The sequence below is a fragment of the Elephas maximus genome, chromosome 19, assembly GCF_024166365.1.
Source record: "Elephas maximus indicus isolate mEleMax1 chromosome 19, mEleMax1 primary haplotype, whole genome shotgun sequence".
Lineage (NCBI taxonomy): Eukaryota > Metazoa > Chordata > Mammalia > Proboscidea > Elephantidae > Elephas > Elephas maximus.
Genome location: NC_064837.1, coordinates 38,326,374 through 38,338,945, shown reverse-complemented (window position 1 = coordinate 38,338,945; position 12,572 = coordinate 38,326,374). Strand labels below are relative to the sequence as shown.

The 12,572-nt window shown below is 40.6% G+C and overlaps 1 protein-coding gene across 2 annotated transcripts in view; it reads left to right on the top strand.

The window, feature by feature from the left end:
* PCTP (phosphatidylcholine transfer protein) overlaps window positions 1-12,572 on the top strand; it is a 35,015-nt gene that overhangs the window by 11,623 nt on the left and 10,820 nt on the right. The window contains exons 1-2 of one of the 2 annotated variants that reach the window (XM_049860199.1): window positions 9,815-10,263; window positions 12,199-12,316. In XM_049860199.1, coding sequence (XP_049716156.1) covers window positions 12,274-12,316 — 43 coding nt within the window. In that variant the 5' untranslated portion in view covers window positions 9,815-10,263; window positions 12,199-12,273. Of the gene's footprint in view, window positions 1-9,814; window positions 10,264-12,198; window positions 12,317-12,572 lie in introns of those variants that run through there. The other variant, XM_049860198.1, reaches the window with a different exon arrangement.

Sequence of the window (12,572 nt, the reverse complement as noted above, 5' to 3'; positions counted from 1 at the left end):
ATGATCTGCAGGCTCATCTGCAAGTCAGGGCTCAGAGGAGCTCTGGTCTGTACTAGCATGTCAACAGAAACCCTGACACAGTGCAGAAACTGCTGTGTAAAGGTTTACATCTTCAATTTAGTTGAAGTAAATGTTAGCCTGAACACTTCACCAAAGAAGACATTCAGGCAGCTAACAGATACATGAGGAAATGCTCACTATCATTAGTCATTAGAGAAATGCAAATCAAAGCTACAATGAGATACCATCTCACACCAACAAGGCTGGCATTAGTCCAAAAAACACAAAATAATAAATGTTAGAGAGATTGTGGAGAGACTGGAACACTTATACACTGCTGATGGAAATGTAAAATGGTACAACCACTTTGGAAGTTGATTTGGCGCTTCCTTAAAAAGCTAGAAATAGAACTACAATATGATCCAGCAATTCCACTCCTTGGATTATAGCCTAGAGAAATAAGAGCCTTCACATGAACAGATATATGCACACCTATGTTCGACTCGACGGCACTGGGTACTGGGTATGTTCATTGCAGCACTGTTTACAATAGCAAAAAGATGGAAGCAACCAAGGTGCCCATCAATGGATGAATGGATAAATAAATTATGGTATATTCACATAATGGAGTACTATGCATAGATAAAGAACAGTGATAAATCTGTGAAAAGTCTCATAACATATTCACGTAATGGAATACTATACAACGATTAAGAACAAAATGAATCTGTGAAACATTTCGTAACATGGAGGAATCTGGAAGGCATTATCCTGAGTGAAATTAGTAAATTGCTAAAGGACAAATATTGTATGAGACCACTATTATAAGAACTGTAGAAAAAGTTTAAACACAGAAGAAAATATTCTTTGATGGTTATGAGGGTGGGGAGGGAGGGAGAAGGGAATTCACTAACTAGACAGTAGACAAGAATTATTTTAGGTGAAGGGAAGGACAGCACACAACACAGGGGAAGTCAGCACAGTTGGACTAAACCAAAAGCAAAGAAGTTTCCTAAATACAGCCAAACACTTCAAAGGCCAGAGTAGCAGCGACAGGCATCTGGGGACCATGGTTTCAGGGGATATCTAGGTCAATTGGCATAAGAAAATGTATTAAGAAAACATTCTGCATCCCACTTTGGTGAAAGGCATCTGGAGTCTTAAAAGCTAGCAAGCTGCCATCTAAGAAACATCACTTGGTCTCAAACCACCTGGAGCAAAGGAGAATGAAGAACACCAAAGACATATGGTAAAGATGAGCCCAAGAGACAGAAAGGCCGCATAAACCAGAAAGCCCATCAACCTGAAACCGGAAGAACTAGATGGTACCTGGCTACCACCGGTCACTGCCCTGACAGGGAACAGAGAGCAGGAGAACAGTGGGATGCAGATCTCAAATTTTCATAAAAAGACCAGGCTTAATGGTCTGACTGAGACTGGAGGGACCCTGGAGGTCATAATCCCCGCATCCTTTGTTAGCCCAAAACAGGAACCATTCCCAAAGCCGACCCTCCAGACAGGGATTGGGCTGGACCATAAGATAGATAATGATACTGGGGAGGAGTGAGCTTCTTGGCTTAAGTAGATGTTCGAGACTGTGTGGGCAGCTCCTGTCTGGAGATGAGAAGGAAGAGGTGGACGGGAGCTGATTGAATGGACACGGGGAATACAGGGTGGAAAGGAGGAATGTGCTGTCTCATTAGAAGGACATAGCAAGGTGTGTATAACTTTTTGTGTGAGAGACTGACTTGATTTGTAAACTTTCACTTAAAGCACAATTAAAAAAAAAAAGTTAGCCTGAAAAGATCTGGCAGGTGGCTTGACTTTTAAAATTTTAAAATCTAAATGTCTGGCATTGTGAGAAGAGCCTACCTAATCTGTGTTTTTGCCCTTTAATAGGTCTTCTAATGAAAGGGTTTGGTGAGGAGCAGACTGTGCTTCCCCAGGGACTGTTCTTTCCTATGCTGTTGACCTACTAAAATATTCAAAGCCTACCATTACTGGAAGGACTGCACTTAGCCAGGCTGGGCTGAGAGAATGTTTGGCTTCTCAGAGAAGCACAGATTTAACTCACACCAGAGCAGACTGATCTCAACAGATGAGAAGCTTCCTCTACTGTTCCCCCAAGTGGAATCATAACCCAATTGCATCATGAGCCTCTTTCACACCAAAATTGCAGGACTGTTCTGCCCCATCCTCCTACCCTTCTGCCTCTTTTGCAAGGGAGGAGTGGTTACCATCGTTAACTGGTATCACAATTATTAAGCCATAATTTACTAGTGGGCGGGGTCACCATGCCCTAGACACGAATGCTCACCTGTGACATTCTTCTACTTTCTGCAGAGTCTGAGACCAGACCAGGTCACTTTTTTCTTTCCATCTCCCCTGAGCATACAACTGGAGAGATATGTTGGAGCCTCAGTTCTCCCTCTCCTCTCCTCTCTCTTAAGATGAACATGTGGGTATGAGGCAGTATGAGAATGCTGGTCTCAAGATTTAGATTTAATGGGAGGAAGGGAAAGGATGAGTAGAATGTCCCACTGCTACCAGGTATAAGCCAAGCTTTGTGCCCTCACCTAGTCTTTGACCAGATAGCTGTGTTGGGGATTACAGGGTGCTGGTGTGGCTATTGATTAAAGTGGAGCTGTGACTATTAGTCTGCCTTGGCAACCATGTGAGAGGAGAGATGACGGATAAAAATGTGGACATTCTGAATCCTTTGACAGAATAACATGTTACCCATACCTGGGGTGAACCAAGGGGTGATTCAGTGGCAACACCAAATAGAGGATGGCTCTTTCTTGGTCTTCCAACTTACTGTTGACATCAGAGTCATCACCTATGGGAGGAAGGAGAATTCTAGTGGGCTTTCCAATGGGGATAGTTTGCTTCAGAGACGTTGTTTTGGGTGGCGATTTTACCCTTTCGGGGAGATTACACAAATGAAAATATTCTGTAAGAAAGGGAGAAGCTATGCAAATATGAATCTTTGCATTTTAGCCTGGAACTTTTAATGTGTTTTTAAGACACAGAATAACCTAGAGATATACACACTTTTTTTTTGCTTCATCTTGCCATGCTGTGGGGAATGCATTTAGCTTAGGATAGACACATTTCTATATACGTATATAACTATTTTTGATTTATCTGAATACAACCTAGTGAAGAGTAAACTCCAAACATTTTTCCATGTTCTTATGCAAGCAATATCTGAGGACCTATTGTGTACCCAGCATTGTGCTAAGCCCTGGTGATACCTTGAAGAATAAGCCAAAGTCTATTTCCCCAGAGAGCTTTAAGACAATAAAACAGGCATTTTTCATATTGTGTAGATCTGAGTTTCATATATCATCTTCCTTCTTTTTGAAGAACTTCTTTTAACATATATTGCAAAGCAGATTTGATGGTGATGGATTCCTTTAGCATTTGCTTGTCTGGAAAGACTTCTATTTCTCTCTCTCCTTTGAAAGATGATTTTTCTGGATATAAAATTATAGATAGGTTTTTTTTTTCTTTTTCTTTCAACATTAAATATTTCCGCTTCTTGCTTGTATGGTTTCTGGTGAGAAGTCTGGTATGATTCTTATCCTTTTTCTTCTCTAGGTAAGATTTTTTTTCCTTTTGGCTTCTTTCAAGATTTTTTTCTATTTGGTTTTCTGGAATTTGAATGTGATGTGCCTAGGTGTATATTCTTTTGGTATTTATCATGTTTGGTGTTCTCTGAGATTCCTGGGTCTGTGGTTTGGTGTCTGTCACCAATTTTTGAAAATTATTGGCTATTATTACTTCAGATATTTCTTTTGCTAAATTTTCTCTTTCTTCTGCTTCTGATACTTCAGTTACACACATGTTACACCTTTTGAAATTGCCTCATAGTTCTTGGTTATTCTGTTCTCTCTGTCTCTCTTTTTTCCTCATTATATTTCAGTTTGGGAAGTTTCTATTGCTATATCTTCAAGCTCACTGATTCTTCCCTTGCCTTGTCTGGTCAACTGATGAATTCATCGAAAGCATCCTTCATGTCTGTTACAGTGTTTTTCATTCCTAGCATTTCCTGTTGATTCTTAATTTCCATCTCTCTGCTTATATAATCTATTTGTTCTTGCATGTTCTTTCATCTACTTTTTCCGTTAGAGCCCTTAATATATTGATCTGTGTCATATCTGAGTCTGGATCTGATGCTTTCTCTGTCTATTCAAATTGTTTAATTTCTTGCCTTTTAGCATGCCTTATAATTTTTTTGTTGAAAGCTGGACGTGATATAATGGGTAATAGGAACTGAAGTAAGTGTATCTTAATGTGAGGTTTTATATTAATCTGGCTATGATTTGGGCCTTAGATTCCAGAGGCTCCATATTCCTTTAGTGTCCTTGTTTTTGTCTCTCCCTTGTTGTCTTTTGTCTTCCTTCAGAACTCCTCCTTAGGTAGAATCTGGGTCTTGCAGCTAACTTAGCTGTAATCCACTGTTTTATTGGAGCCCTGTGATTTTTTTTTTTTTTTTTTTTTTTTTTTTATGATTAAACCTGAGTTTTTTGGTGGGCCTGTGTCCCGGGCCTTTCTTAGGTTTTTTTTTTTTTTTTTCCTTCTCCCTCTTGGGTAAAACAGGTAGGCTAGAGGGTGGTGAAGTCAGGGAAATACCCTTCCCCCAGATGGAGTAAGGCTCTGGTAATGCCTTTTGCCCTGGAAAGTAGGCCTTTGTTATGGAGAATACTCTGGATCTGTGGAAATATTTCAGAATGATTACTCTTCTCCTCCCTTGGACAGAATATCATGCTGACACCTGGGGTGAACCAGAGAATGAATCGGGGTAACACCAGATAGAAGATGGTTCTTGGGCTGGAGCCACCACGGGACCTTTCTTGGTTCTTTATTATGAGAACATGGTGGGTCCCTGGAAGTAAAACCCACAAAAGTATGATGATGCCCTCCCTAAGACTGTTGATCCCCATGAATTTATCACTCTCATGCTAGTCCACATGACTCCAGCAAATTTGTCAAAAATTACCATGTAAGTGTTCCTTTTACTTGATGGCTCTGGTGACTTCTGCTCTGGATTCACCAGTCTCTCTAGATTGCAGAATGGTGGTTTGCCTGGTGACCTCAATTCTCTGATGAGCCCAAGAAAAGTTAATTTTCAATCTGTTCAGCTTTTTCCTTGTTGTAATGTGAGGAGTGATGACTTCCCAGGTCTTTACATGTCAAAGCGGAAGCTGAAATTCCTCGGCATTTTTCAGATTAAGTGAACACTTATTAACATTTACTGTGCACCTACCATAAAATTTTTTTTTTTTTTACCATATGCCAGGCATAGTGGTAGGTGCTCTGGACAATATTATTTGGAATTCAGAGCATATTTTTCCCATTATGATTTTCCTAGAAATAAATACCTAATTCACACACACACACACGCACACACACACGCACACACACACAAATAAGCCAAACCCATTGCCATGGAGTCAATTCACACTCATAACGACCCTATAGACAGAGCAGAACTAACCCATAGTGTTTCCAAGGCTATAATCTTTATGGAAGCAGACTGCCACGTCTTTCTCCCACAGAGCAGCTGGTAGCTTCGAACCACCAACCTTTTGGTTAGCAGCTGAGCACTTAAACACTGTGCCACCAGGTCTCTTCTCTAGTTAACACACACTAGTCAAAATACCATACCTTGCAGTGAGACATAGCAGAAAAGAATATTCCTGACTTTGTGATCGACTTGGGCTTTTTCCATGGCTCTTTTTTGCTTGCAAGCCGCCAGTAGCTCTCTATCATCAAGAGAAAGAACTAACTTCTGTTTACCCCAACCGCCTCCAACAATGCTTACTCCCAGAGTGTCTACTCCATTTAAACTTCATTCATTGGTGGGTTCCTGTTATGGATTGATCTAATGCTAATAACTGTGTTCTTTGTTTTGATCTGATGCAAATAACTTTGTTCTTTGTTTTGTCAGACCACCTGTGACTTATGACCCCCCCACAGGGAGATTAAAGGTCTGACATGTATATCTTTAGCCTGATAAGGAGAGGTCCAGCATGTATCTCTTTAGTCTCAAAGATTCTCTTGCCATTATCTTGTAATGGATAACTCTTCCAGCCACGCCATCTGCGGGCTACAAAGATACTTCTAACACTTGTAAAAATCATATATAAGCTCTAATGTGAGACTGCCTTTTGGGACTCCATAGATACAGTCTACGTTGTTGTCAGATTTCCATTGGTGGACGCCTCCTAAATAAACTTCTCCCTCTTTCTGACTTGGAGTAAGTTTCATTGGTTCAACTGCTCCAGGGTACAGACCATAATCAGGCAGGACTTAGAGATGAAACTACCATGTTTTCTTACAGAGATTTAATCAACTGTCTTTCCTCGTACAATCTTGGACCCACTTCCCAGTGACGGCTGCCAGTTTGACTTTCGCCATTAGGACTAATTCTCTTTGGTTAAAAATGCTTGCTTTTCTTACTACCTGAGTCTTTTACTTGCCACAGAGAGGCATGTTGGACAGCTTCCACAAACAAGGAACGGGGAGGCTTCCTGTCCTACTGAGGAGTGGAAATTAGCTCTTCTGTGAAAGGCAAAGAGAATTCAATGCATGCTCAAGGGTGTATTCACAGAATTAAAGACTGTGATTTATCAAGGCTGCCTTGTAGTTAGTGATGTAAATACAGATAAACACCTTAAATTGAAGGAAAGGAGTGGTGCTTTTCTCTAGGTCAGGTGGGGCTCCAGGGGGTTACTCCTACATGGGAATTGCAAATGCCAGATGCAAACATTATGACATTTTGACAACATTTCTCTTCTGTAAACACTTGTTAGCTCCTTCGGAATTTATTCTGCTTAGAGCAAATAAGTGTACTATCAGCAGTAATGCTTCTCAGGGCACTTTAACCCTGTGAAGACGATTGAAAAGAAATTGTAGGGTTTTTTGTTTTGTTTTCTTTTCCATGCATTTGAATCACTATCGCTAAGAAATACAGCAACTTGAAGTGTAGACAAATTAGCCAGAATAACGGACATCTCAAAAAGCAGCGATGTCAGTAGCGAATTACAACCCCATCTTCATTTCTTCATTTAAAAAGTGGAGCTAACGATGCTTGCTTCACAGGATTATTGTGAGCATAGTACCCCATAGAGTTTGTTGTTGTGTGCTATGGAGTTGATTAGCGACCCTATACGACAGAGTAGAACTACCCCATAGGGTATCCCTAGGCTGTATCTTTACTGGAACAGGTGACCAGATCTTTTCTTCCCCGGAGTGGCTGCTGGGTTTGAACTGCCAATACTTCAGTTAGCAGCCGAGTACTTAACCATTGTGCCACCTGGGATTCTTACCCATAGAGGTTACTTTCCTAAAAAATGTGCCTTACGTTACAGTTCTGAATTTCTTGAATCAACCTTCATTCAGGGTGGCCCTTAGTCCTCCTCGTTATAAAATAAAGACTTAAATAAATGAAACTGTTGATTCTCATCTTTTAACTCCAGCAAGATAAGTTAAAAGAACACAGGTTTTGAAACCAGGTAGGTCTAGATTCAAATCTAGATGCTTCCGCTTACTCATTTTGTGACACTGGGTAAGTTCCTGAGCCTCTCTGAGCCTCGGTTTCTTAAATATATGAAAAGCAGATTACCATACCTACCTTATTAAAGAAAATGAAATCTAATGTTAAGTTTTACTTGTTCTGTGTCAGACACCATGGTAAAGACTTGAAATGAATTATCTGATTTAATCCTCATAATAATTCCATTACATAGAAACTCTTATAGGACCCACTTTGCAGCTGAGGAAACCGAGGCTGGTAGGTGGGAGAGCCTAGACACTACTTGGGCTGTGACTCGCAGCCCTTGTTGTAACCACCATACTGTATTGCCTGGCTAGAGGGTTTTTGAGTGGATTCTTTGGAATAATATATAGGAAGACTTAGCACATTGCCTAGTCCATTGAAAGAGATAATATTTATCCATTCTCCATCCCTGCCTTTCCCTTTGTCCTGTCTGAAGCCTCCAGAAGCCACACTGGGCAAACATACTAGGCCTAGAGACTCGGGAGTATCTCAGTGGGAGGTCCATCTTGGGTGGTCTGAGAAGCACTGGCTTCAGGACTGAAAGGAACCGGTTCCCATCCTGGATCTACCACCAACAGCATCATCAGCTGATTCTTGGCATGTCATGACCTCTTTTAGACAAGAGACTATGTGATGGTGTGGATCAATGGAGAAAAAGCGCAGAGAATAGAGCTAAATAAGGAGACATTGTGAGGAACAGAAGGAGACAGGGTTCAGAAGATTGGCCTTCTCTTCCTGGCTGCCTCATGTTCTAGCTGTAGGACTTAGACGTGTAATTTAGCCTCTCTCAGCTTCAGTCTCCTCATATAAAAATGGGTAGAATGCTCACTGGTAAGAGTATGCATTGGGACAAACTTTCTTAAAAAAGGGCATACCCGTTGCCGTCGAGTTGATTCTGACTCATAATGACCCTATAGGACAGGGTAGAACTGCCCCAAAGGGTTTCCAAGGAGCACCTGGTGGATTTGAACTGCTGACCTCTTTGGTTAGCAGCCGAACTCTTAACCACTGCACCACCAGGGCTCCAAAAAAGAGTATGCAGACCCTTAAAATGTTAATACATTTACCCTAAAATTCATTTTTAAGTAAGCCTTCCTAATGAAAAAGATTAGAAAAATAGACTAAATGTTCTCTACAAGGATAATTGCTCCAGCAATGTTTATATTTGTAAAAACATTTGGAAATAAAAATATCTTAGGAGAATGATTAAATTTAGTATGATCTCTCCATAACCTCAGTATAATATCAAATTAAAAATAAGAATATAAATCAGTTTATACCCACAGTGGTTAAGCGTTTAGCCGATAACCAAAAGGTTGGCAGTTCAAATCCACTAGTCGGTTCTTGGAAACCTTATGGGAAGTTCTACTCTGTCGTGTAGGGTCGCTATGAGTTAGAATCAACTCAAAAGCAATGGGTTTGGTGCTTTTGGTTTACGAGGTCCTTGGATGGTGCAAATGGTTTGCCCTTGGCTACTAAATGAAAGTTTAGCTGTTCGAATCCACCAAGAAAGGCCTGGCGATCTTCTTCCATCGGATTACAGCCATTGAAAACCCTACAGAGCGCAGTTTTACACCTGGGATTGTCCAGAGTTGGAATCAACTTGACGACGACAGATTTTCTTTGGCTTTCCTTATACCATATTATGCCTATTTTGTAACACAGAGGTTTTATGTATTTGTAGGAACCATGTCTAATATTATCAGTATTATTTGTGAGTTATGGGATTAAATATACTTTTTTATTTTCTTTATTCTTTTTGGCATTTTCCGGTTTTCCTATAATGAATATGGATTACTTTTATAATTATAAAATAATGATTTTTTTTAAAAAATGAAGTAAAAATGAGTATGTTTGCTGAGGTGTTATTTTAAAAAGAAATAATGGGTGAGAAAGTGCTTTGTTCCAGAAATTTGGGCTGGGACTGTTTGCTACTTTAAAAGAATGGTTTTTTTTTTTGATAGACTAGGAAAGGTGTTACCATGCATTTTGTTCTTGTGGAGTTCTGGTATTTCTCAGTGAATGTTTAAAGGAAGTTGTCACAATAGTTCATTCTTCGGTACCCACGCAAATCATGGTCGTTCTATTTTTCTCTTCCTAGAAGGCTTTCTGTTTTTCTTTTCTGTAATATGTGTGTGACTGAGGAAACTAAGGGTGTAACTACTCTCAGGAGGGGAAGGGAACCCATTTAGGCAAACAGTTTTGTCTTAATCTATCCAGATAGCCAAAGCTAAAACATGGAACATTGGGGAGATAATTATCTTAATACATAATTATCCTTTTCAGTCAGTGTGTATTGAAAATGGGGCCCCAGTATTCCTGAGCAAGGAGTTAATTATCTCTCTTTCAAAGCCTATTGATTAATCTGTGTGCTTGAGTGTGTGTGTATATGTGTGTGAGTGTATTGTAGATGCATGGGTATGTAAAACTTTAGTATGGAAAACCCTGGTGGCATAGTGGTTAAGTGCTACCACTGCTAACAAGAAGGCTGGCAGTTCAAACCCACCAGGCACTCCTTAGAAACTCTATGGGGCAGTTCTACTCTCTCCTGTAGGGTCACTATGAGCCAGAATCAAGTCCATGGCAACAGGCTTGTTTTTTTTTTTTGGTGTTAGTATGTGTGTATAAGGGCAGAGACAAACCTCAGGGGAGGGAGAAGGAGCTGGTTCTCATGAAGTCTCTCACCGGACCCTGAGGTAAGGCTTCTTTCTAACTGCTTTGCCCTCCCATTCGAACACCAGTGGCCACTTATCTAAAGGCTTCAGATCTACAAGTTTGTCATTTGCTGGTTGGAAACCCTTGGGATAAAGCCACATACTTTTGGAGCAGAAAGATCTTTATGGATTAAATTTCAATTTTACCTTCTATTTTATGCTGGCTACTTTCACATGTATTTAGAATTCTTAAATGGGGATGTGTTTATCTCTGGGTTGTGTCACATGAGCCAGGAGGCCCTTGAAGCCTCAGGATCTCTAGAGATTCACCACGTTCGTCACTTGACTTCACATAACTCTCTGGTACCTTTAAGATGGCGTCATTCATTCATGATTAACCACTAACATTACCTTAGCACCTGGAAGCGAGATTCCATCTAAAAACTTGGTTTTTATTTGTTTGTTTTTTGCATTTAAATTAATCTAAAAGAGATTGCTTAACAGTATTAACAATTGAGACTTCAGGCAGGGCAAGGGCAAATTGAAAGTTGTCACTGTATAGAAAATGAAAGGGGTAGGGGGCCAACTCCAGTCTAGACCCCTTGAGGAAAAGAATATGGCTTAATGTGAAAACAAGGGAACTCTGTTGTTATACTCTGAAATCAAGAAATGTGATTTGAAGCAGGTGTTTTTTTTTTTTTCCTGCGTTTTAGCCCCTTATGTATCATCAAAAAGAAGTAGCTGGAAAATTCTCTGTCTCAGAGTTATAATGGGTTGGATTTCATTATGCCCCATGAATATCTAAAACAATAGCTTCTCCCCAGAACTCCAGCTGCCTACATGACACCCCCACTTAGCTGTCTAATGAGCATCTCTAACTCAATCTGTGCAAAATAGAACTCTTGATTATTCCCCTAGTTGATAAATCATCTCCTCCCCAAGCCTTCTCCATCTTAGAAAATGGAGCTCCCATCTATCTACCCAGTTGTTAAGGCAAAGGTTCTAGGAGTCTCTCACCAGATGCTGAATTTTTGCCTTCCCTTACCCCACAACCAATCCATCAGCAATTCCTGTTGACTTTACCTCCAAAATAAATCCTCAGATCACTGACTTCTGTCCATCACTGTTGTTATTTCCCTGGTGAAATCACTATCATCTTTTATCTGGACTATTGCAGTGGTTGTCTAACTGATCTTCTTGTTCTCTTATGATCTATTTTCTACCAAGAAGCAATGATCATTGGTTTTGAATGTTAATCGGATTTGGCCATTCTCTGTGTAAAGTCATCCCTTGGTTTTTCATAGCAGTTATAATAATATCCCTACCCCTTACCCTGGTTTATGAAGCCCTTTGGGGTCTGGCCGTAGCTAACTCTCTGAAGCAATTATAATAATATCCCTACCCCTTATCCTGGTTTACAAAGTCCTTTGGGGTCTGGCCCTAGTTACCTCTCTGATAACATTTCCTACCACTCTCTTCCCAACCATAGTACGCCAGACCCTCTGACTTTCTCTTCTTTGAGTATGCCAGCCCATCAACCAGAAGACCTTTCCCCTACCAGGAGTGGGTTCTCCTCATCCCATGGCTGACTCCTGCTTACATTTCAGATGATATGTTCTGAGAAATGTTAACCTCATAGAGGTCATTTCTGACCATCTGATTATATGGACACCCCCTGCAACACCCTTTATCACATAACCCTTGTCACATTCTATTTAAATTATCTGAATAGTGCTTGAAATCATCTCTAAGGCCAATCCCAACAGCTGATCCCTGCTGCTGAATATAAGATCCATGAGAGAAGGAGCCCCACCTACTTTTTCACCGTTAGTGTCACTAATGCCACATAAGATGTGCTCATTAAATGTTTGGTGTTGTGTCAACTCCACTCTCAGCTGTTTTTCATGTGCTTGTAGAATCCAGCTTTCTCTCAGCTTGGAAACTACTTGGTTATTTCTACTCATTCTGTATTTACAGGAAACTGGGCTTTATAAGTATAAAGTCTTTGGTGTCCTGGAGGACTGTCCACCAGCTCTGCTTGCAGATGTCTACATGGACTTAGACTACAGAAAACAGTGGGACCAGAATGTTTGTGGTAAGTGATTGTTGTTGTGTGCTCTTGAGTCGATTCTGACTCATAGTGACACTTTATGACAGAGTAGAAATGCCCCCATAGGCTTTCCCGGGCTAAAATCTTTATAGGGAAACCCTCTGGTGGCATAGTGGTTAAGAACTACGGCTGCTAACCAAAAAGTCGGCAGTCTGAATCCACCAGGTGCTCACTGGAAACTCTATGGGGCAGTTTTACTCTGTCCTGTAAGGTCACTATGAGTTGGAATTGACTCGATGGC